The 26,632-nt window shown below is 40.0% G+C and overlaps 1 protein-coding gene across 1 annotated transcript in view; it reads left to right on the top strand.

Moving 5' to 3' along the window:
* Window positions 1-14,095: 14,095 nt before the first annotated feature.
* Window positions 14,096-26,632, top strand: part of LOC121372864 (zinc carboxypeptidase-like) — a 36,060-nt gene continuing 23,523 nt past the window's right edge. Inside the window, exons 1-3 of the mRNA XM_041499304.1 lie at window positions 14,096-14,196; window positions 18,623-18,698; window positions 23,397-23,530. Of these exons, the coding sequence (XP_041355238.1) occupies window positions 14,120-14,196; window positions 18,623-18,698; window positions 23,397-23,530 (287 nt within the window). The 5' untranslated portion in view covers window positions 14,096-14,119. The remainder of the gene's footprint in view (window positions 14,197-18,622; window positions 18,699-23,396; window positions 23,531-26,632) is intronic.

Here is a 26,632-nt window from a genome sequence, read left to right as displayed (position 1 = left end):
AGGGCTGAGACGATGTCAGTTTTCCACGGCCAAACCGTCGTTGAGTACTGTCTAAAATATACAGTTCCCTAAATCTGACTTCAAAGTAGTTTTAAATGATTATTTTCGTATTCACTCATTGCACTAATTAACATTACATATTAGTGGGTAGTACTAACGTTACAAGAATCAACCCCACACCCCCATCTTAAATTGGCCAACTCTGTGATTTCGATATGCCATACCTATGACTACATATTCATATTTTACCTATCCAACACCAATTTATTATTATTATTAATATTATTATTATTATCAGCATATTTCGGATATTTAAATGTATTATATACATTCCGTTATTTTGCCAGTTAATGTTTGTCGTTACATGTTTACAATTGCGTGTATGTTTAGCTTTAGTATAACTTTTATGTTGACATGATTTCATTGGCATAGCCAGGATTTTAGTCACGAGTTGGGGAGAGATGGAGGTGGTGGGAGTATTGGTGGGAGGGGGGGGGGGGGGGGGGGCACAAACACTGTGTTTTACACGTCTTATGGCGCGACAGGAAATTATATAAGGTAGTGGGGAAAAACGATCTTTAGTGGGGTGTATGCTGTGGCATTCATGTCTTCCACCCCCTGGCTAGGCCAGAGCATGATTTATAAGGTACGCTCACACCATGTGACTTCTACTAACAGGTTAATGTTTTTTACTAGTGGCAATATAACAACCCCTGCAATTGTCCGCGGCAGTTTGCAATACCGTGGGGATAGTCACATGGTTTTTCATTCTCCGCGGCACTTTTTGCCGTGGATTGTATTTGATTTGTTTTCATTGGCATTTTTTTTTTTTTTTTGCCATGGACATTTTCCTAATTACAGGGTTTGGTATATACATAACATTCGCTTCAGTTCCATTTCAAGATTTTCCTTTTTTGTTTGTTTGTTTTTGTTGTTGGGTTGTTGTTGTTTTTTTTGGGGGGGGGGGGTTGCATACACCATTCCAAATCGTGTTCATATAACATTGACATGCAGTTTTGCATTGCAGAAATGTTTTACTGAGCATGGACATTTTACTAACTAAAGCTCGATTAAAACTTATGGCTTATTTCCTATTCACGGATTCCACTGCTATGTTTATATTCGTTTTAACATAAACGTATACTCACATATTTATACTTAACATGTTTCGTTTTTAAAAATGTGTGTCTTGTTAGCTGTACCATGTCGTATACACCTCTTTTGTACTAAAACATTCTATATTTTGTTGATTGTATATTTTGGGAAAAACAAATTTCCTTGGTCTGTTTGGTATTCTGTTATTTATATCACTTAGACACTTATTCTACCTCATAGTGATCACCTACATCGGTTACATGTTAAAACGTCCAAATCTGACTGTCTACCTCATAGTGATCACCTTCGTCGGTTACATGTCAAAATGTCAAAATCTGACTGTTTATCTCATATGTCAAAACGTCCAAATCTGACTGTCTATCTCATAGTGATCACCGTCGTCGGTTACATGTCAAAACGTCCAAATCTGACTGTCTATCTCATAGTGACCACCTTCGTCGGTTACATGTCTATCTCATAGTGACCACCTTCGTCGGTTACATGTCAAAACGTCCAAATCTGACTGTCTATCTCATAGTGATCACCTACATCGGTTACATGTCAAAATGTTCAAATCTGACTGTCTATCTCATAGTGATCACCGTCGTCGGTTACATGTCAAAACGTCCAAATCTGACTGTCTATCTCATAGTGATCACCGTCGTCGGTTACATGTCAAAACGTCCAAATCTGACTGTCTATCTCATAGTGATCACCGACGTCGGTTACATGTCAAAACGTCCAAATCTGACTGTCTATCTCATAGTGACCACCTTCGTCGGTTACATGTCAAAACGTCCAAATCTGACTGTCTATCTCATAGTGATCACCTATGTCGGTTACATGTCAAAACGTCCAAATCTGACTGTCTATCTCATAGTGACCACCTACGTCGGTTACATGTCAAAACGTCCAAATCTGACTGTCTATCTCATAGTGATCACCTACGTCGGATACATGTCAAAACGTCCAAATCTGACTGTCTATCTAATAGTGATCACCGTCGTCGGTTACATGTCAAAACGTCCAAATCTGACTGTCTATCTCATAGTGATCACCGTCGTCGGTTACATGTCAAAACGTCCAAATCTGACTGTCTATCTCATAGTGACAACCTTCGTCGGTTACATGTCAAAACGTCCAAATCTGACTGTCTATCGCATAGTGATCACCTACATCGGTTACATGTCAAAATGTTCAAATCTGACTGTCTATCTCATAGTGATCACCGTCGTCGGTTACATGTCAAAACGTCCAAATCTGACTGTCTATCTCATAGTGATCACCGTCGTCGGTTACATGTCAAAACGTCCAAATCTGACTGTCTATCTCATAGTGATCACCGACGTCGGTTACATGTCAAAACGTCCAAATCTGACTGTCTATCTCATAGTGACCACCTTCGTCGGTTACATGTCAAAACGTCCAAATCTGACTGTCTATCTCATAGTGATCACCTATATCGGTTACATGTCAAAACGTCCAAATCTGACTGTCTATCTCATAGTGACCACCTACGTCGGTTACATGTCAAAACGTCCAAATCTGACTGTCTATCTCATAGTGATCACCTACGTCGGATACATGTCAAAACGTCCAAATCTGACTGTCTATCTAATAGTGATCACCGTCGTCGGTTACATGTCAAAACGTCCAAATCTGACTGTCTATCTCATAGTGATCACCGTCGTCGGTTACATGTCAAAACGTCCAAATCTGACTGTCTATCTCATAGTGACAACCTTCGTCGGTTACATGTCAAAACGTCCAAATCTGACTGTCTATCGCATAGTGATCACCTACATCGGTTACATGTCAAAATGTTCAAATCTGACTGTCTATCTCATAGTGATCACCGTCGTCGGTTACATGTCAAAACGTCCAAATCTGACTGTCTATCTCATAGTGATCACCGTCGTCGGTTACATGTCAAAACGTCCAAATCTGACTGTCTATCTCATAGTGATCACCGTCGTCGGTTACATGTCAAAACGTCCAAATCTGACTGTCTATCTCATAGTGATCACCGTCGTCGGTTACATGTCAAAACGTCCAAATCTGACTGTCTATCTCATAGTGATCACCGTCGTCGGTTACATGTCAAAACGTCCAAATCTGACTGTCTATCTCATAGTGATCACCGTCGTCGGTTACATGTCAAAACGTCCAAATCTGACTGTCTATCTCATAGTGACCACCTTCGTCGGTTACATGTCAAAACGTCCAAATCTGACTGTCTATCTCATAGTGACCACCTTCGTCGGTTACATGTCAAAACGTCCAAATCTGACTGTCTATCGCATAGTGATCACCTACATCGGTTACATGTCAAAACGTTCAAATCTGACTGTCTATCTCATAGTGATCACCGTCGTCGGTTACATGTCAAAACGTCCAAATCTGACTGTCTATCTCATAGTGATCACCGTCGTCGGTTACATGTCAAAACGTCCAAATCTGACTGTCTATCTCATAGTGATCACCGTCGTCGGTTACATGTCAAAACGTCCAAATCTGACTGTCTATCTCATAGTGATCACCGTCGTCGGTTACATGTCAAAACGTCCAAATCTGACTGTCTACCTCATAGTGATCACCTTCGTCGGTTACATGTCAAAATGTCAAAATCTGACTGTTTATCTCATATGTCAAAACGTCCAAATCTGACTGTCTATCTCATAGTGATCACCGTCGTCGGTTACATGTCAAAACGTCCAAATCTGACTGTCTATCTCATAGTGACCACCTTCGTCGGTTACATGTCTATATCATAGTGACCACCTTCGTCGGTTACATGTCAAAACGTCCAAATCTGACTGTCTATCTCATAGTGATCACCTACATCGGTTACATGTCAAAATGTTCAAATCTGACTGTCTATCTCATAGTGATCACCGTCGTCGGTTACATGTCAAAACGTCCAAATCTGACTGTCTATCTCATAGTGATCACCTACATCGGTTACATGTCAAAATGTTCAAATCTGACTGTCTATCTCATAGTGATCACCGTCGTCGGTTACATGTCAAAACGTCCAAATCTGACTGTCTATCTCATAGTGATCACCGTCGTCGGTTACATGTCAAAACGTCCAAATCTGACTGTCTATCTCATAGTGATCACCTATGTCGGTTACATGTCAAAACGTCCAAATCTGACTGTCTATCTCATAGTGACCACCTTCGTCGGTTACATGTCAAAACGTCCAAATCTGACTGTCTATCTCATAGTGATCACCTATGTCGGTTACATGTCAAAACGTCCAAATCTGACTGTCTATCTCATAGTGACCACCTACGTCGGTTACATGTCAAAACGTCCAAATCTGACTGTCTATCTCATAGTGATCACCGTCGTCGGTTACATGTCAAAACGTCCAAATCTGACTGTCTATCTCATAGTGATCACCGTCGTCGGTTACATGTCAAAACGTCCAAATCTGACTGTCTATCTCATAGTGATCACCGTCGTCGGTTACATGTCAAAACGTCCAAATCTGACTGTCTATCTCATAGTGATCACCGTCGTCGGTTACATGTCAAAACGTCCAAATCTGACTGTCTATCTCATAGTGATCACCGTCGTCGGTTACATGTCAAAACGTCCAAATCTGACTGTCTATCTCATAGTGACCACCTTCGTCGGTTACATGTCAAAACGTCCAAATCTGACTGTCTATCGCATAGTGATCACCTACATCGGTTACATGTCAAAATGTTCAAATCTGACTGTCTATCTCATAGTGATCACCGTCGTCGGTTACATGTCAAAACGTCCAAATCTGACTGTCTATCTCATAGTGATCACCGTCGTCGGTTACATGTCAAAACGTCCAAATCTGACTGTCTATCTCATAGTGATCACCGTCGTCGGTTACATGTCAAAACGTCCAAATCTGACTGTCTATCTCATAGTGATCACCGTCGTCGGTTACATGTCAAAACGTCCAAATCTGACTGTCTATCTCATAGTGACCACCTTCGTCGGTTACATGTCAAAACGTCCAAATCTGACTGTCTATCTCATAGTGATCACCGTCGTCGGTTACATGTGAAAACGTCCAAATCTGACTGTCTATCGCATAGTGATCACCTACATCGGTTACATGTCAAAACGTTCAAATCTGACTGTCTATCTCATAGTGATCACCGTCGTCGGTTACATGTCAAAACGTCCAAATCTGACTGTCTATCTCATAGTGATCACCGTCGTCGGTTACATGTCAAAACGTCCAAATCTGACTGTCTATCTCATAGTGATCACCGTCGTCGGTTACATGTCAAAACGTCCAAATCTGACTGTCTATCTCATAGTGATCACCGTCGTCGGTTACATGTCAAAACGTCCAAATCTGACTGTCTATCTCATAGTGATCACCGTCGTCGGTTACATGTCAAAACGTCCAAATCTGACTGTCTATCTCATAGTGATCACCGTCGTCGGTTACATGTCAAAACGTCCAAATCTGACTGTCTATCTCATAGTGATCACCGTCGTCGGTTACATGTCAAAACGTCCAAATATGACTGTCTATCTCATAGTGACCACCTTCGTCGGTTACATGTCAAAAAGTCCCTGGGGCAGCAATAAACAGGTGGCTAAGAGCGTTTACATGACAAAATTTACCACCGGTGGAAAATATGCCCACCAGGGTAAAAATACCCCATGGGTAAAACGTTGCATATAAACATGACTTTAGTGAGGAAACCCACTACATTTTCCCATTAGTAGCAAGGGATCTTTTATATGCACCATCCCACAGACACGACAGCACATACCACGGCCTTTGATATACAAGTAGTGGTGCAATGGCAAACTTCAGTTATATTCATGGAGCTAAAACTTGCAACAAATTGATAAGGCGACTTATAAAGAAGTTTTAGCAATACAAACCAAGACATGCTATACCAGTCAAGGGCCACTGGTTGGACCGGGGAAATAGCCCACTGAGGGTGATCGATCCTATGACCCACCACTTCTTAAGCGAGAGCTCTGCCATTGAGCTGTCCCGATTTAGAAAGAAACCATAAATTAAATAACTCTATCGGTGACGCAGCTACCTTGCCCTGTGTTCTGTCGCTGTATGTAACGAGAATCTCAATCAGAAAATATATATTAAATACGAAATATGATTGACAGCAAAAGACAATGTTATTTCATCAACGTTTGACTTGGCCTCAGATCATAGTTATCTGTCGGCGCAAGTGGTCTGCTATTTATTACCGGCTCCCACCCAGAGCTCAATGGGTAGGTGCTGTAAGGCCGCTACACCCTTTTCCCTCTCACTAACCATTAACAACTAACGCACTGTCCTGGACAGACGGCCCATATAGCAGAGGTGTGAGCCAAGGACATGTAGTTTGCAATCGTGTAAGGTTTTTTTGGTAGTAATTCTGGCCCATACAAGAGTAATGCTTTTTGTGCAAAATGAGTGTACTCCGGTCAGATTTAGTGCGTGTGTTTGTTTAAACCAATATCCTGGGAGAAAGAGCTGGACAACAGGGGTTGTCCTTTTCAGGGTATGCTGCACTCAAGTAGGCAAAAATGCGTTACAAAATCCATAGGACTACTGATAATAATAAAAATGCTGTAGCCACTGACGCAATATAGAAACATATAGCGTAAATAAGTAGTTTATGGCCACTTGGTGTAAAACATTATAGGGGAGGCAACTATGTTTTTGTAAATGTGCTCATGATCCAATGGACGAGCGGTATGTAACTTAGCCGTGTGTGATGAGTCCTCTTGGAAGGAAGTAAATGGTTTATTTAACGACACACTCAAAACATTTTATTTACGGTTATATGGCGTCGGACATATGATTAAGGACCACACATATATAGAGAGAGGAAACCCGCTGTCGCCACTTCATGGGCTACTCTTTTCGATTAGCAGCAAGGGATCTTTTATATGCACCATCCCATACACAGGATAGCACATACCGCGGCCTTTGATGTACCAGTCGTGGTGCACTGGCAGGAGCGAGAAATAGGAGTCCTATTGGAAGACACACTTAAACTAGTGTTTATCGACTGTCAAAAGTCGTGATAGTGCTGTCTTGTACGTGAGAACGTGAAAGAAAGTATATATCTATTGTCAGATGCAGACTCTCTCTCTCTCTCTCTCTCTCTCCCTCTCTCTCTCTCTGTGTGTGTGTGTGTGTCTCTGTCTATGTCTCTCTCTGTCTCCTAGTACGTGTGCAAATGTGCAAACACAATGCAGGCTCGTATGAACCAGAGGGAGAGGAGAGGCATGTGCGCCCACCCCCCACCCCCATCCCCATTCCACTCGAAGACGAAAATGTATAAAGATGTAAACATGGCTTGTGCCCGCTCGCTAGAGGTTGTGATCTCCCATTAGATATTGTGCACCCCCCCCCCCCCCCCCCCCCCTTACTCCAGATGTCGTTCCTAATATCCTGCAGTGTAGGCACTTAACGTTAACAATTCACAGTCCTATTTCTGTATTCTTATGACAGAATATTAAATTTTATAAACCAAAATGATTTTGGCAGGGTTAGGGTTAAGTAATCAATATAGGCTACGACCTTTTAATAGACTGATCAGCATATTTAAGCTCTGGAGGCGGACCACGTCTGAGGTTGCACAATATATCAAAAATGGCGACGAGATTTGTTAAATTTACAACACATTATCTTTAAAGAGAAAACACAAAACGGGCGGGGTTTAGTTCAGTAGGTAGAGCGTTTACCTGGGGAGCTTGGCTTGAAGGATAGAACCCATCGTGGACGTGTTGTCTCATTTTTTTACCCGTCCTCATCAGTGCTCCACGACTGTTATATAAACGGTTATGTGCCGTTCTGTTTGTGACGAAGTGCATATAAAAGATCCCTAGCTGCCAATGGAGAAATACAGCGGGTTTCCACTGAAAACTACATGCCAGAATTACTATGACATAAATAGCCGATGATTCATTAATCAATGTGCTCTAATGGTATTGTTAAACAAAACAAACGTCTAATTTTATGGGCATAATAGTCCGCTACTTGAAGTATGACAGGTGACATATATTTGCATTCCTATGAGTGTTTTCAAACACTGGCATGAGGTAAAAGTATGTATTTATTACACATTGTTGTTAAAATGGGTTATCAGTGTCAGTTTGTTTGCATTAAACAGTTTTCAACAATATGAGTGATATATAAATCACCTAATTTCTGTCTTTCTTTCTTTCTGTTTAATTTTTTCTCCTCTTCTCCCCGCCTCCTTTATGTTGCTTTGTTTTTGTACGAGAATGTCATCAGTGTAAATAAATAGAGCTAAAGTTTGTTTGTTTTGTTTAACAACACCACTGGAGCACACTGATTAATTAATCATGGGCTATTGGATATCAAACATTTGGTAATTATGACTCGTAGTCATTAGAGGAAACCCGCTACATTTTTCCTAATGCCCTAAGGGATCTTGTATATGCACTTTCCCACAGACAGGAAAATACACACCACGACATTTGTCCAGTTGTGGTGCACTGGTTGGAATGAGAAAAAGCCTAATCAGCTGAATGGATCCATCGAGGTGATTCGATAAATAAACAGAGAGTGAGATGGAGACAGAGATGGGGAAAGAGACATGGAAATACAAATACATATATACAGAGAGAGTAGGGAGGTAGGGAGAGATAGGGGAGGCAGAGAGAGAGAGAGAGAGAGAGAGAGAGAGAGAGAGAGAGAGAGAGAGAGAGAGAGAGAGAGAGACTTACATATATCAGTTGACTGGCACTCGTTGAGGCAAAGGGTAAAATGTATTGCCAGTGGGTCCACCTAGGATATTGGACCGTCATACTGACAGGGTTTGGACCGTCATACTGACAGGATTTGGACCGTCATACTGACAGGGTTTGGACCGTCATACTGACAGGGTTTGTCCCTGAACTAGATCTGTCTATGTGCACTAACGTGACAAACACCATTAGTGTCAATATACAAAACATGACAGATTCAAGAATAGTTTCGTGATTATTTTACAACCATACAACTGAACAGCTCAACAATTTACAATTTACAATGAAAAGAGACAAACAGTTTTCTCTCAAGTACCTGAGATATACCATCTGACGGTTTTCTCTCAAGTACCTGAGATATACCATCTGACGGTTTTATAGTGCCAAGGTGAATACCACACATGTTTAACGCGTACGTTCACCAAACCTAGGGTGATAATTTCAAGAGGTGGTCGAAATGTCCCAGCTATTTAGGGGTGCTGGTCAGTCTGTCCTCTTTATGTTCGTTGTAATCTAAAACCATCCCACAGACTACAATTAATTACGTTATATGTTTCTATATAGCGTTAGTGGCTATAACATTTTAAAAATTAATATCAGCAGGCCCATGGACTTTTATGTATCTCTGACTGCCCGAGGGAAACATACCCTGAAAAGGACACGTTGTCCAGCTCTTTCTCCCAGGATATTGGTACAAACACACCCATTAAACCGGGCAGGAGTACACCCATTTTACACAAAAAACACTGCTTTTGCATGGACCGGAATTACCACAAAACGTGTTCAGTGTCAACAAGTTACATATGTTTGCTAACTAAATGCTCTCCCCTGTCAACTTCAGTCTAATAGTCGCCACTTCAAAGCTGTCTGCCATGAAATAATCAAACAGCAGACTACTTGCGCGGACATATTTCCGGTCAACCAAATGGGAAGATAATAGTGATCTGGGGCCACCAGCCTTGGTGGCTTACTGGTTACGCTATCGGTCTTAATGCAAATGGCTTAAAGTGACAAACCCTAGTTTATAAACACTATGACGTATATTTTACTATTAGAGCCTTTTTTTTCTTTTTTTTTTGTAATTCAAATCAGACATATCTTAGATTTTCTTGTTTAGATAATCCATTTCCATATAATCGAAGTGTTTCTGGTCATCCTGGTGTTTCTACTAACGAAATGCATTTTTCATATTTTTAAAAATGCACGTACCTCTGAGAAGTATCGGAGTATACGAGGTAGTACCAGTATAAAAAAGTCGGTGTCTAGAAAAGAGTAGTAGGGGAGGACCCCGCTTCATATTGCGTCTTAGATTGGGGCGGTCAGTCTTCCAGTACTGCTAGGACAGGCTCGGACATGTAGAGACTAAACGCGAACAACCGTGGCGTTCTGCAGAATGGCTGCCATACAAGTCGCCAAACCAGTCGACTAAAATCAGCCGGGAAAATGGCCTTGAAGCAAGGAATCTTGCTAGAAAAAAAGAACCTACTCTGCAAGTGCAGGCTGTAGAAACGAGAGGCGTACTGCCGTTCAATCAAATCCAATGGCCTCATGCATCTCAGGAGAAAACTATTTCATTGACAAAAAAAACAAAATAGAAGTCTCCCAATTCGATCAGTCACCAAAAGTGCGCGTGGTGGCACAGCCGAAACACGTCCTACTGCGGCTAGCTCCACACTGTGGGTGCCAGAATATGTCCATACACCTCGCTAATAGCTTCCCTCCTGGCCTCTTCAAATATCCTTTTTACCATTAATGTACATATTGAATCATTTATACTTTAAGTAAACCCACAAAATATCTCAACTTTTAAACACTAAAAGTTTGATAACAATATCAAATTAATATTCTATCATTATCGAAATCCGTTCACCCACTCTTAGGCTTGGTTCCCATCAAATCTGTAACAAAGCCGCAGATGTCCGCAAATAAACACAGACCAGACGTCCATTCATTGTAACTTTTCAGCCCCCCCCCCCCCACACACACACACACAGAGCCGCTATAAACCGTGTGCGATCATGTTTCCAGAAAAAATGTCATTGGTCGGGATAATCTGCGGTTGCCTGTGACGCATGTCATATTTTACGGGGACCACTCTAGTTACGAGCTATGACTTTGCACAATTACACGCTATATCACAAGCAAACAGCTATTTCGATTGGTTGACACATACAAGAGTAATAAATTAATACCAAAACACAGTACAGCCAGACTAAACGATCATCAATCTTTGACATCACTGCATGGGCTGTTTTTCCTGTTACAACCAGTGCCCCACGACTGCTATGTAAAAGGCCACCCTATGTGCTAACCTGTATGTGGACAATACATATAAAAGGCCACCCTATGTGCTAACCTGTATGTGGACAATACATGTAAAAGGCCACCCTATGTGCTAACCTGTATGTGGACAATACATGTAAAAGGCCACCCTATGTGCTAACCTGTATGTGGACAATACATGTAAAAGGCCACCCTATGTGCTAACCTGTATGTGGACAATACATGTAAAAGGCCACCCTATGTGCTAACCTGTATGTGGACAATACATGTAAAAGGCCACCCTATGTGCTAACCTGTATGTGGACAATACATGTAAAAGGCCACCCTATGTGCTAACCTGTATGTGGACAATACATATAAAAGATCCCTTGCAGGTAATGTAAAATTGTAGCAGGTTTCCTCTGAACACTACGAGTCAAAATTACCAAATGTTTGACATCCAGTAGCAAATGATTAATGCAATTAATGGTCCCTAGTGATGTCGTTAAACAAAACACTTCTCTTACATGAGGGATCTGGGATTTGCCATGAGCATTTGGGGATATATTGTCTGTTGTCCACTTCAACGCATCCCACTTATACAAATGAAAAAACAACCCAGCAACAACAAAAAAACGTATTTTTAAAAAAAGGTTTGTTTTCTTTAACGAAATCACTAGAGCATATTGATTAATTAATAATTAGCTATTGGATGTCAAACATGTGATAATTATGACAAGTAGTCGTCAGAGGAAACCCGTTACATTTTTCCTAGAGCAGCAAGGCATCTTTTATATGCATTTTCCCACAGCCACATACCACGGCCTTTACAACATGTATTAAATCTGTAATATCTCCACCCATCTTAAAACATTATCTATTTATGAAATGAAATAAAATAAAATAAAAACACTATAAAACACAACTGCTGTTTAATAAACACATTCGTTTTCGCTATCAATGTGGTCAGTTGCCTTGGAAGTTGTGTCCTAATACATTGTTACAACTACTAATGGAAAAATATAGAGGGTTTCCTCTCTAAGACTATATGTCAGAATTACCAAATGTTTGACATCCAATAGCCGATGATTAATAAATCAATCTGCTCTAGTGGTGTCGTTAAAATAAACAAACAAAACTTTAACATTGTTGCAGAGATCAGTAGCGAAATTATTATTAAATTATTTCACTTTTTTGTTGCTCTTAGCGTATTAATAAATTTATATGACCTAAATTAAAGTGTTCATCTAAAGGACATTAGAAAATGGCGTGTTACAGGAAATAATAAAGTGGTGATCTATTCTAAATGGTTAAATAAAAAGGTTATCAAGATTTAAGTTTTAAAGTACCCATAATGCATCGACGATTCCACCATGTCCGGAGAAAATAAGACTTATGCCTCAAGAAGTGAAGCTAATATCAATATTTATTTATATGAGAGTTGTTTCCCACCCCTTATACATGATTCAACATTTTCCTTATTTTCTTTATGTATTAATAATTTCAGTATAAGCAATTTCGATAAATATCCATTTATCCACTGGTTAAAGGTATATTGTTTCAGACCATTGACATATTTAATGGTCTAACAAAGTATTACCTGAACAAAAATAATTTGATTTGTCCCTAAATGTACTTTATTCAACCATCTTCATAACCACCATACTATATTTTGTAAAAAAATAATTGAATTATGGCAATGGTCCATAATTCAAAAACTAAAATTGCCGAGAGGGATGACATGGATTTCACTGCATCATGGTTCAGTTAAGGTGATGCGATAGCTAGATTTGGTTTCCAACAATTAATGTCATTTTTATTTATTATCCATTTTCAGAGAAATAAGGTCCTTAAATCTGTGACAGTATGCCTTTAAAAGGAGAGAAAGATAAACCTGTTGTAAACTATGTCTAGCCCGAAGAGAATAATGAAGATAAAAGACTGTATAAAACGATATAATGGCCTGGGATATGTAAAGAATCCTTCTTATTCAACTTTAACGCTACGTCAGTGAAAAAACCACCTTCCGTATTGAAAATAATCTTTAGGGATAAAAGGGAGAGAGAGAGAGAGAGAGAGAGAGAGAGAGAGAGAGAGAGAGAGAGAGAGAGAGAGAGAGAGAGAGAGAGAGAGAGAGAGAGAGAGAGAGAGAGACAGACAGACAGACAGACAGACCTCGAACATCGAAAAATGGATGTTGATTTAAAATTTACCTCTTACTTGGATCTTCTTCCGAAAATATAAAACACTTAAGACAAAAACAGCAGCAGCAAAGAAACAAAACAAAATACGAAAACAAACCTCACCATCCTTCCACCCAAAACAACTCCCACAAACAATCAACAAAACTAATTACGTTTGTAGTAAAATAAAAATGTAAACTTATATAACTTTTCTAATATATATCCTGGAAGACATTTTGATAACCTCCTGAATCCTGTTTTAAAATACTAAAATAATGTTGAAGGACAAGATAAAGTACTTATATAAAGCACTGTGTCGATTTCCTCCTACTCGCATTCACCCAATCTCCTGGTCCTCATACTTCAAACTTTAAATGTATGAACACACTTTCAAATGTTTTAAGCCCAGTGGTATAGCGCTCGCCTGATGCGCAGTCGGTCTAGAATCCCCGTCTGTTAACACATTGGTGTTATTTATCGTTCCAGCCAGTGCACCACGACTGGTATATTAAATACAGTGGTATATGCTGTCCTGTCTGTGGAATGGGAGATTATAAAATATCCCTATGCTACTAATGCAAAAATGTAACGGTTTTCCTCTAAGATTATATGTCAGAATTACGAAATATTTCACATCAAATAGCCGATCATTAATAAATCAATGTGCTCTAGTGGTGCCATTAAACAAAACAATTTATTTTACTGATTATAACTGTATGACTATAACTTTGGAATCCGACGTGTGAACACCACTGTCACAGTTTTGCACACGGTTTGTGGTTGGGTATAAAGAGAGCGCGAGGGAGATACTTCAGTTCTGTCGTCTGCTGATATCGAGGATGAGAACTTTAGTCATCGTGCTGGTGCTGTGCGGCATCGCCAACAGTGCACCCATGGAGAGAAAGTCGTACAGAAAGTAAGTGACACTTCATTTATAATACATTAGTCAACAGTGCACCCACGGAGAGAAAGTTGTACAGAAAGTAAGTGACACTTTATTTATAATACATTAGTCAACAGTGCACCCACGGAGACAAAGTCGTACAGAAAGTAAGTGACACTTCATTTATAAAGATTAGTCAACAGTAAGTCGTACAGAAAGTAAGTGACACTTCATTTATAATACATTAGTCAACAGTGCACCCACGGAGAGAAAGTTGTACAGAAAGTAAGTGACACTTCATTTATAATACATTAGTCAACAGTGCACCCACGGAGAGAAAGTCGTACAGAAAGTAAGTGACACTTCATTTATAATACATTAGTCAACAGTGCACCCACGGAGAGAAAGTTGTACAGAAAGTAAGTGACACTTCATGTACAATACATCAGCCAACAGTGTACCCACGAAGAGAAAGTCGTACAGAAAGTAAGTGACATTTCATTTATAATACTTTAGCCCACTTTGCATCCACGGAGAGAAAGTCGTACAGAAAGTAAGTGACACTTCATTTATAATACATTAGTTAACAGTGTACCCACGGAAAGAAAGTCGTACAGAAAGTAAGTGTCACTTCATTTATAATACATTAGTCAACAGTGCACCCAAGGAGAGAAAGTCGTACAGAAAGTAAGTGACATTTCATTTATAATACTTTAGCCCACTTTGCATCCACGGAGAGAAAGTCGTACAGAAAGTAAGAGACACTTCATTTATAATACATTAGTCAACAGTGCACCCAAGGAGAGAAAGTCGTACAGAAAGTGACACTTCATTTATAAAGATTAGTCAACAGTAAGTCGTACAAAACGTAAGTGACACTTCATTTATAATACATTAGTCAACAGTGCACCCAAGGAGAGAAAGTCGTATAGAAAATAAGTGACACTTCATTTATAAAGATTAGTCAACAGTAAGTCGTACAAAAAGTAAGTGACACTTCATTTATAATACATTAGTCAAGAGTGCACCCAAGGAGAGAAAGTCGTACAGAAAGTAAGTGACACTTCATTTATAATACATTAGTCAACAGTGCACCCAAGGAGAGAAAGTCGTACAAAAAGTAAGTGACACTTCATTTATAAAGATTAGTCAACAGTAAGTCGTACAAAAAGTAAGTGACACTTCATTTATACTACATTAGTCAACAGTGCACCCAAGGAGAGAAAGTCGTACAGAAAGTAAGTGACAGTTCATTTATAAAGATTAGTCAACAGTAAGTCGTACAAAAAGTAAGTGACACTTCATTTATAATACATTAGTCAACAGTGCACCCAAGGAGAGAAAGTCGTACAGAAAGTAAGTGACACGTCATTTATAAAGATTAGTCAACAGTAAGTCGTACAAAAAGTAAGTGACACTTCATTTATAATACATTAGTCAACAGTGCACCCAAGGAGAGAAAGTCGTACAGAAAGTAAGTGACACTTCATTTATAAAGATTAGTCAACAGTAAGTCGTACAAAAAGTAAGTGACACTTCATTTAAAATACATTAGTCAATAGTGCACCTACGGAGGGAGAGAGAGTCGTATAGAAAGTAAGTGACACTTCATTTATAATACATTAGTCAACAGTGCACCCACGGAGAGAAAGTCGTACAGAAAGTGACACTTCATTTATAATACATTAGTCAACAGTGCACCCACGGAGAGAAAGTCGTACAGAAAGTGACACTTCATTTATAATACATTAGTCAACAGTGCACCCATGGAGAGAAAGTCGTACAGAAAGTAAGTGACACTTCATTTATAATACATTAGTCAACAGTGCACCCACGGAGAGAAAGTCGTACAGAAAGTAAGTGACACTTCATTTATAATACATTAGCCAACAGTGCACCCAAGGAGAGAAAGTCGTACAGAAAGTAAGTGACACTTCATTTATAATACATTAGCCAACAATGCACCCAAGGAGAGAAAGTCGTACAGAAAGTAAGTGACACTTCATTTATAATACATTAGCCAACAGTGCACCCACGGAGACAAAGTCGTTCAGAAAGTGACATTTCCTTTATAATACATTAGTCAACAGTGCGCCCACGGAAAGTCGTACAGAAAGTGACACTTCATTTATAATACATTAGTTAACAGTGTACCCACGGAAAGAAAGTCGTACAGAAAGTAAGTGTCACTTCATTTATAATACATTAGTCAACAGTGCACCCAAGGAGAGAAAGTCGTACAGAAAGTGACACTTCATTTATAAAGATTAGTCAACAGTAAGTCGTACAAAACGTAAGTGACACTTCATTTATAATACATTAGTCAACAGTGCACCCAAGGAGAGAAAGTTGTATAGAAAATAAGTGACACTTCATTTATAAAGATTAGTAAACAGTAAGTCGTACAAAAAGTAAGTGACACTTCATTTATAATACATTAGTCAACAGTGCACCCAAGGAGAGAAAGTCGTACAGAAAGTAAGTGACACTTCATTTATAATACATTAGTCAACAGTGCACCCAAGGAGAGAAAGTCGTACAAAAAGTAAGTGACACTTCATTTATAAAGATTAGTCAACAGTAAGTCGTACAAAAAGTAAGTGACACTTCATTTATACTACATTAGTCAACAGTGCACCCAAGGAGAGAAAGTCGTACAGAAAGTAAGTGACAGTTCATTTATAAAGATTAGTCAACAGTAAGTCGTACAAAAAGTAAGTGGCACTTCATTTATAATACATTAGTCAACAGTGCACCCAAGGAGAGAAAGTCGTACAGAAAGTAAGTGACACGTCATTTATAAAGATTAGTCAACAGTAAGTCGTACAAAAAGTAAGTGACACTTCATTTATAATACATTAGTCAACAGTGCACCCAAGGAGAGAAAGTCGTACAGAAAGTAAGTGACACTTCATTTATAAAGATTAGTCAACAGTAAGTCGTACAAAAAGTAAGTGACACTTCATTTAAAATACATTAGTCAATAGTGCACCTACGGAGGGAGAGAGAGTCGTATAGAAAGTAAGTGACACTTCATTTATAATACATTAGTCAACAGTGCACCCACGGAGAGAAAGTCGTACAGAAAGTGACACTTCATTTATAATACATTAGTCAACAGTGCACCCACGGAGAGAAAGTCGTACAGAAAGTGACACTTCATTTATAATACATTAGTCAACAGTGCACCCATGGAGAGAAAGTCGTACAGAAAGTAAGTGACACTTCATTTATAATACATTAGTCAACAGTGCACCCACGGAGAGAAAGTCGTACAGAAAGTAAGTGACACTTCATTTATAATACATTAGCCAACAGTGCACCCAAGGAGAGAAAGTCGTACAGAAAGTAAGTGACACTTCATTTATAATACATTAGCCAACAATGCACCCAAGGAGAGAAAGTCGTACAGAAAGTAAGTGACACTTCATTTATAATACATTAGCCAACAGTGCACCCACGGAGACAAAGTCGTTCAGAAAGTGACATTTCCTTTATAATACATTAGTCAACAGTGCGCCCACGGAAAGTCGTACAGAAAGTGACATTTCTTTTATAATACATTAGTCAACAGTGCGCCCACGGAAAGTCGTCAGTGACATTTCATATATTAATATCTTCATGGAGCGGGATTTAGCTTATTTGGATGAGTGCTTGCTTGACCTAACGACCTCGGTGGACCCATCTTCGTTCCAACCAGTGCACCACAACTGGTCAAAGGCCGTGTTATGTAAGAAAGTATACATGATCCTTTGCTGCATTAGGGACAATGTAGCGAGTTTCCTCTGAAGAGGGGACACGTAGCCCAGTGGTAAAGCGCTCGCTCGATGCGCGGTCGGTTTGGAACTGGTACATCGAAGACCGTGGTATGTGCTATTCTGTCTATGATATGATGTATATAAAAGATCCTTGCTGTTAATCGAAAAGAGTAGCCCATGAAGTGACGACAGCGGGTTTCCTCCCTCAATATATGTGTGATTCTTAACCATATGTCCGACGACATATAACCGTAAATAAAATGTGTTGAGTGCGCCGTTAAATGAACCATTTCCTTCCTTCCCCTGAAGATCTGTGTGTCAGAATTACCAAATGTTTGACATACAGTAGTCGATGATTAATTAATCAATGTGCTCTAGTGGTGTTGTAAAACAAAACAAACTTTTATTGTAAGATATTTCTCACAACATTGATGGTATTTTTATCTAAAATAATCTAAGATGTAGCTCCTTACTTGAAATACTCTTTTTGTCTCTCTGAGCTTTCTATTTTGTCTTCTTTGTTTATTTGTTTGTTTTTTCTCACAGATCTAAATAATGTTATTTTTAATCACCTACAAATTCGTTAAACACTCACAAACCAAGCATTTTCATATTTCAAAGGAATTTGACACACATAAGCACGCACCCACGAGTGCGTATACGGATGCATGCTAATGTAGTGGTCATTCCTTTCATTTCAGCTGGAAATTGGTGCAGGTTGTCCCAGTTACCACAGAGCAAGTCGACTTTCTGAGAAAACTTGAAAACGATTGGCTGGTAAGATTTTAGAATCATTTAGGTATTTCACATGTAAAAATGAATGTCAAAATGGGAACGTTCAAAATGATCTTAAACATAATTCATTTTGTAGATAGGTATTTAATTTAAATGATATAGCAGAAAAAGACTTTGAGAAATTGACCTGCTTCATAAAGCCTTCACCAAAATGGATAAAAGTCAAAAGAGATCTTCTCAAAATCGTTAATTAACCACTTACTGACTTCCTTCTTTAGGAGTAGCCCAGTGGTAAAGCGCTCGTCTGATGATCAATGATCTATCCCTGTCAGTGGGCCCACTGTGCAATTGTTCGTTGCAGCGAGTGCACCACGACTGATATATCAAAGGCCGTGGTGTGTGCTATCCTGTCTGTGGGGTGGTGCATATAAAATACCCCTTGCTACTAATGGAAAAATTATATTCAGTAGCCGATGTGCTCTAGTGGTGTCGTTAAACAAAAGAAACAAACTTTTCTTCTGGAGGGAAGAGCTTACCTATCTGCATGTGTCTTATTTAGTGTCACAAAACCCAGCAAACATCGAAAATAAACACTACGTTTCATTCTTAGTATTTAGGTAATATTTTTATGGCATTTTGGTTGGACACTACGCTGGTAGGCTACTGCATATGTTGAGGACTTGCACCATTCCGAAGTTAGAGTAAAGTCTGAAAGCAATAGACATATCTCGAGGAGTTGCACCATTCCACAGTTAGAGTAAAGTCTGAAAGCAATAAACAGATCTCGAGGAGTTGCACCATTCCACAGTTAGAGTAAAGTCTGAACGTAATAGACAGATCTCGAGGAGATGCACCATTCCACAGTTAGAGTAAAGTCTGAACGTAATAGACAGATCTCGGGGAGTTGCACCATTCCGAAGTTAAAGTCTGAAAGCAATAGACAGGTGTTGAGGAGTTGCACCATTCCACAGTTAGAGTAAAGTCTGAACGTAATAGACAGATCTCGGGGAGTTGCACCATTCCGAAGTTAAAGTATGAAAGCAATAGACAGATGTTGAAGAGATGCACCATTCCGAAGTTAGAGTAAGTCTGAACGTAATAGACAGATCTCGTAGAGTTGCACCATTCTGAAGTTAGGGTAAAATCTGAACGTAATAGACAGATCTCGAGGAGTTGCACCATTCCGAAGTTAAAGTCTGAACGCAATAGACAGATGTTGAAGAGTTGCACCATTCCGAAGTTAGAGTAAAGTCTGAATGTAATAGACAGATCTCGAGGAGTTGCACCATTCTGAAGTTAGGGTAAAATCTGAACGTAATAGACAGATCTCGAGGAGTTGCACCATTCCGAAGTTAAAGTCTGAACGCAATAGACAGATGTTGAGGAGTTGCACCGTTCCGAAGTTAGGGTAAAGTCTGAACGTAATAGACAGATCTCGGGGAGTTGCACCGTTCCGAAGTTAAAGTCTGAAAGCAATAGACAGATGTTGAAGAGATGCACCATTCCGAAGTTAAAGTCTGAACGCAATAGACAGATGTTGAAGAGTTGCACCATTCCGAAGTTAGAGTAAAGTCTGAATGTAATAGACAGATCTCGAGGAGTTGCACCATTCTGAAGTTAGGGTAAAATCTGAACGTAATAGACAGATCTCGAGGAGTTGCACCATTCCGAAGTTAAAGTCTGAACGCAATAGACAGATGTTGAGGAGTTGCACCGTTCCGAAGTTAGGGTAAAGTCTGAACGTAATAGACAGATCTCGGGGAGTTGCACCGTTCCGAAGTTAAAGTCTGAACGCAATAGACAGATTTTGAGGAGTTGCACCATTCCGAAGTTAGGGTAAAGTCTGAACGTAATAGACAATTGTGGCCTATGTTTGGCTGAAATCGAGCGCCTTGCCCGACAGTTTCCGGGGAAGGGACAAAATGGTTTATCACACCTGGAATGAGAGAAGTACACATTGTCGTAGTCAGGATTTTATATTCTTCACCCACACGAGGGCTGGTACTCGAACTGTGTATGAGTCGTGTATGAGGCAACAGGCAAATATGAATGATGTATACCACCAAATAAGATGACATAGACGACAATATGTAGCTACAGGTGCTACACGCAGGTTTTTATTAACCTATACATCGTGGATATAACTATTACCACCCCTCACCATTAAAGTAAATCAGACAAAAACGGAGGGCTAAGTAGTTCGAGTCACCTGTAGCCATGTACACCGCACAAATAAGGGGAGGGCTAAGTAGTTCGAGTCACCTGTAGCCCTGTACCACATACCAATAAGGGGAGAAGGGGAGAGCTAAGTAGTTCGAGTCACCTGTAGCCCTGTACACCGCACAAATAAGGGGAGGGCTAAGTAGTTCGAGTCACCTGTAGCCCTGTACACTGCACAAATAAGGGGAGGGCTAAGTAGTTCGAGTCACCTGTAGCCCTGTACACCGCACAAATAAGGGGAGGGCTAAGTAGTTCGAGTCACCTGTAGCCCTGTACACCGCACAAATAAGGGGAGGGCTAAGTAGTTCGAGTCACCTGTAGCCTCGTACAACACACCAATAAGGGGAAAGCTAGATGTGACTCAAACTAAGGGTTAAGCTGTTCCTTATGCCCAACAATTGTCATGCTATTTTTAGTAGGACACCGCACGTTTCAAACAATAATAGCTGGCACGTCAAAGTAAATTATAGCAATTTACTGACCAGATGAAACAATATAAAAAATAATATCATGACAACACATGTTTCAAACACAATAATAGCTGGTACGTCAAAGTAAATTATAGCAATTTACTGACCAGATGAAACAATATAAAAAATAATATCATGACAACACATGTTTCAAACACAATGATAGCTGGTACTTCAAAGTAAATTATAGCAATTTACTGACCAGATGAAACAATATATACTCTTCAAAAGAAGAAACGCAAAACCACATTGTCGTAACATTTGGAGAATTGATTTAATTATTGAATGGTGAGTCCGATAATTACCAAATGTTGCAGGATTGTTCACAGTTCACTCTAGTCCATTGTGAGTAAGTGATAGGACACACCACCAAGGTCAAGGTCATCTGGAGTCAATACCGGGTGTGGCCTCCGCGTGTGTTGACAACTGCCTGGCACCGCCTGCCCATTGAAGCAACCAGAGTACGGATGACGTCCCGGGGGATGGTGGCCCACTCGGCCTGCAAGGCTGCTGCCAGCTCGGGCAGGGTCTGGGGCTGTGGTTGTCGCTGTCGGAGGCGTCGGTCCAACTCGTCCCATAGCTTCTCAATTGGGTTCAAATCCGGTGATATCGATGGCCAAGGAAGGACATTAATGTTGTTGTTCTGTAGAAAAGCCGTTGTGAGACGTGCTGTGTGAGGCCTGGCGTTGTCATGTTGGAACACTGCGTTGGCGTTGGCCATAACTGGAACGATGTGTGGCCGGAGGATCTGGTCAATGTAGCCCTGTGCATTCAGGTTGCCCTGCACGTGGACCAGGTCAGTTCTGCCAGTGTGTGAGATGGCTGCCCACACCATGACACTACCCCCGCCGAATCTGTCCACTTCCTGCACGCAGTTTGCCGCATAACGTTCACCACGACGCCTATACACGCGACATCTTCCATCATGACGTCGGAGCAGAAATCGGGACTCGTCACTGAACCACACCTGTCTCCATCGCAGTTGAGGCCATTGTCGATGAATCTGGCACCACTGCAGTCGGAGTCGACGGTGTTGTGGTCTTAAGATGACACCTCGAACTGGACGTCTGGCACGAATTCCTACCTCACGTAGGCGGTTCCGTACGGTCTGGTCGGATATCCTGCGCAAACCTGGTATTGCTGCGGCTGTGGAGGTGGCAGTAGTCAATCGTTCCCGAAGGTGGCGTACCCGGATGTAGCGGTCCTGCCCGGGGGTAGTGACCCGTGGTCGACCGGATCTAGGGAGGTCAAGTGTTGATCCATGTTGCTGGTAACGGTCCCACAGTCTGGAGATGGTGTTTGGGGACACATGGAATGCCCTGGCAACGGCCGTTCTGGATTCGCCTGCGTCTAGTCGGCCGATGGCATTGTTTCTCTGCGGTTCACTGAGACGTGGCATGTCCTGGATTGTCAACTGTCGGCCAGATACAGAGGCCAGGCAAGCGAACACCCTGCACTTTTATACTGTCGGTGTTCATGTTGCACGTGCAGACAACGCACGTGCAGTGGTGACATGGTTTGCACGTGGCTGCGTTTTTGCGAATATTCACATTTTGGAACTTTATTGTACAGTAGCTGCGTTTTATCGAATGTAACCGTGGGAATGTGTTTGGGACATGCAATGACCTTATATTCACAAAGCATGAACCGGTAGGAAACATAAAATCGGAGTTATAACCCATTTGTACCCTTTTGCGTTTCTTTTTTTGAAGAGTATATTATGACAACAAATATTAATAACCAATGTTGGGTATGGTAGCGTTAACTCTGGAATAAAAAAGTTGGGTGCATTTCAAACTTTGACCCAGTGGGGAAAAACCGAGGTGTTACTGAAGGGCATCCCCACATCCACCCCCAACCCCACCCACAGCAATACCAGTGGAAGTATAGCTGGAGAGATTAATTTTAGCGCATGCGCAAGGATATTAGTGGGGAAGGGAAGGGGTCTAGACTGTGGCGAGCGATGTTTATAGGTGGGGATCTAGACGTGCTTTCCCAGAAAGTGTATTGTAGGTAAGGCCCAGTGAAGTATTTATAGTGACTGTTTCAGCTGGATTACTGGGAACATGTCCACATCAACAAGGCCGCCGCTGTCATGCTATCTCCGGAAATGTACCCAGCTTTCGTGTCAGAGGTCACCGCGCACGGAATGACGTCACACGTGGCCATCGAAGATCTTCAAAAGTAACACACAGTATTCATCTTTACGAAACTGTTATATCTACTATCTGTCGGTCTGTCTGTGTGTCCATCTGTCTGTCTGTCAGTCTAGCCGTCTGTCTATCTGACTGTCGGTATATATGTCTGTCTGTGTCTATCTATCTATCTATCTATCTATCTGTCTATCTATCTATCTGTCTGTCTATATGTCTGACTCTCTGTCTATCTATCTAGCTAGATAGCTTATCTATCCTATCTACCGTATCTATATGTCTATCAGTCTGTCTGTCGGTCTATCTGCCTCTGTCGATCTATATGGCTGTGTCTATCTATCTATCCATCTATCTATCTGTCTCTCAGTCTCTCTGTCTATCTAGCTGGCTAGCTAGCTTATCTATCCTGTCTGTCTATCTATCTATCTATCTATCTATCTGTCTGTCTATTTGTATGTCCGTCCATTTGTCTGTCTGTCTATCTGCCTCTCTTTCTGTCTATATATCTATCTGTATATTTGTCCGTCTGTCTGTCGTTCTGCCTGCCTGCCTGTCTATCTACGTTTCTATCTCTGTACCAAAACATGAGTGTAAACGTCAGTGTGTGTGGAGGAGAGAGATGGAGATAGAACGAATTGGAGAGACAGAGAGATGATGTATGTATGTGTGTATTGTATGTATGTATGTATAAAATATATTGTTCACAAAACAAAGTCAATAAAACAACATAATATATGACTAAATGTTAATGCAATTTGTAATAATCATATCAGAAGGCAACCACCCAACCCCCACCCCCCAAAAAAGAAAAAACCCAAACAACAAAAACAAAACCCCCCACCAAAACCCCCAAAAACAAAACAAACAAACAAACAAAAACAATCACTACAAAATTATTTGTTTTCCATTTAAAAAAAATTTGAAACTTATATCCAGCTAATGCTAGATTTGGACTACCAACTTTCATTATGGAGTTGGCCAACTCGTCAGTCTCTCGACTTCTACGATTGTTCAGTTGCTAGTCAGAGCACTCCTGCAACTCGATCTCCTTCCCTCTACGCTTTCATTAAACATAAATTATAAATAATATGAAATGTTGAAAATACATTTTTTAAATACATTTTGATCTATGTAGCATTTTAATAACCCACTGGTTGGAACTTACTTGTTATTTCTAGTACTAACTGATAACAACCGTGCAAGTGGTTTTCTGTCAATTACAGCAGAATAAGGCGGCGCTTTGTCATGATAGTGGATAATTGATCATTTTAGAGGTGAACCTATGTTGATATTTTTGCAAGGCAGTTATCAAGAAAGGGTATCGCCTAAAACTAGCAGTCACGTAACCTTCTTGATATTAGAGAGTTTGAGATTTATCTACGGGAGATCCCGCGTAACGTGCCTCACTCGCGTGACGTGTATCTAGGTGAGGGCGTGTAGAAGACTAACCACACGTTCATACATATGGCCCCTCGTCAAAGATCCTGTAGTAAATGTACATATCATTAACAGCGAAACACTGCACATTAAGAGAATGTCTTTAAGAACATTGTGAAAACAACAAATAATTTCGTTCTTACGTTTAGAAAATGGAAAAGAAATCCGAGATCAAGAAGAAATTCTTAAAGAAACTAGAGCTTTCTATCAAAAACTTTACTCCGCACCAGAAGGACAAGATGACAACGATATAATAGAAAAAATGGGTGGATTAATAGTACTAGCATTTCTCAAAACTATGAAAAACGATAAAAGTCCTGAATCTGATGGATTTACTGCAGAGTTCTTTAAATTCTTCTGGACTAATCTCGGTCACTTTATAGTCAGGTCTATTAACCATAGTTACTCCATTAAGGAAATGTCCAGTATACAAAACTTAGGTATAATTACAGGTATCCCCAAAGGAAATAAACCTAAAGAATTTCTTAAAAACTGGAGGCCGTTAACTTTATTGAACTGTACTTATAAAATGGCATCCGGCTGTATCGCAAACAGAATAAAACAGGTATTAGATAAAATAATAAATAATGATCAAACCGGCTTTATTAAAGGACGATATATTGGAGAAAACATTAGACTCATATACGACATTATGCAGTACACTGAAACACAGAACATTCCAGGTTTATTGCTACTTGTCGATTTCGAGAAGGCCTTTGACTCGGTATCGTGGTCATTCATAAATAAAGTACTTGATATTTTTAATTTTAAATCTTCGATTAAAAATTGGATCAAAACATTGTATAACAACTCCTTATCAAGAATATTGCAAAATAGTTTTCTGTCTGAACCGTTCATGCTAGAAAGGGGGTGTAGACAAGGGGACCCGTTGTCGCCATATATTTTTATTATTTGTGCTGAAATTTTAGCTATTATTGTTAGAAATAACGAAGCCATTAAAGGTATTGATACAGACGGCCAAGAATACCTTATATCGCAATACGCCGATGACACAAGCTTCATTCTTGACGGATCTCCCGAGTCCTTGTACGGTACATTCAAAGGTTTAGATTATTACGCACGTATTTCTGGTTTAAAAATAAATTATTCTAAATCAAAAGCCATATGGATTGGAAGTAAAAAGTTCTCTAACGAGGTTTTTCACAATGCACGATGTAAGTTGGAATGGGGGGGGGGGGGGGGGGGGGGTGGAACAGATTTTTGTATACTTGGTATTAATTTCTCGGTTACCTTGGAACATATCATGCATCTAAATTATAATATTAAAGTACTCGAAATTCAAAAATTAATAAAATTATGGTCCATTAGAAAATTAACGGTTTTGGGGAGAATAACTGTTCTTAAAACCTTAATAATACCCAAGCTAATATATTTGCTAATATCATTGCCAGACCCAGGGAAAGGTTTTTTAAAAAAATATAACGACGCTATTTCATAAATTTATTTGGCAGAATAAACCAGAAAAGCTCAAACGTGATTTAATAGCACAAGGTTATAAAGCAGGGGGTATTAAAATGATAAACATATATCATTTTAAAAACTCATTAAAATGTTCATGGATACGAAGACTGTTTTTAAAAAATGCAAAGTGGGTTACTCTTTTCAAATCCGTTACAAGTATCTCAAAGAACGATTTAATAATATATGGTGATCCTTTTATTTCTAAAAAATGCAA

Source organism: Gigantopelta aegis, chromosome 5 (assembly GCF_016097555.1).
Source record: "Gigantopelta aegis isolate Gae_Host chromosome 5, Gae_host_genome, whole genome shotgun sequence".
In the NCBI taxonomy this organism is placed as follows: Eukaryota; Metazoa; Mollusca; class Gastropoda; order Neomphalida; family Peltospiridae; genus Gigantopelta; species Gigantopelta aegis.
Note: the sequence above shows the minus strand (reverse complement) of the source record. Positions and strands in the feature narration are given on the sequence as shown.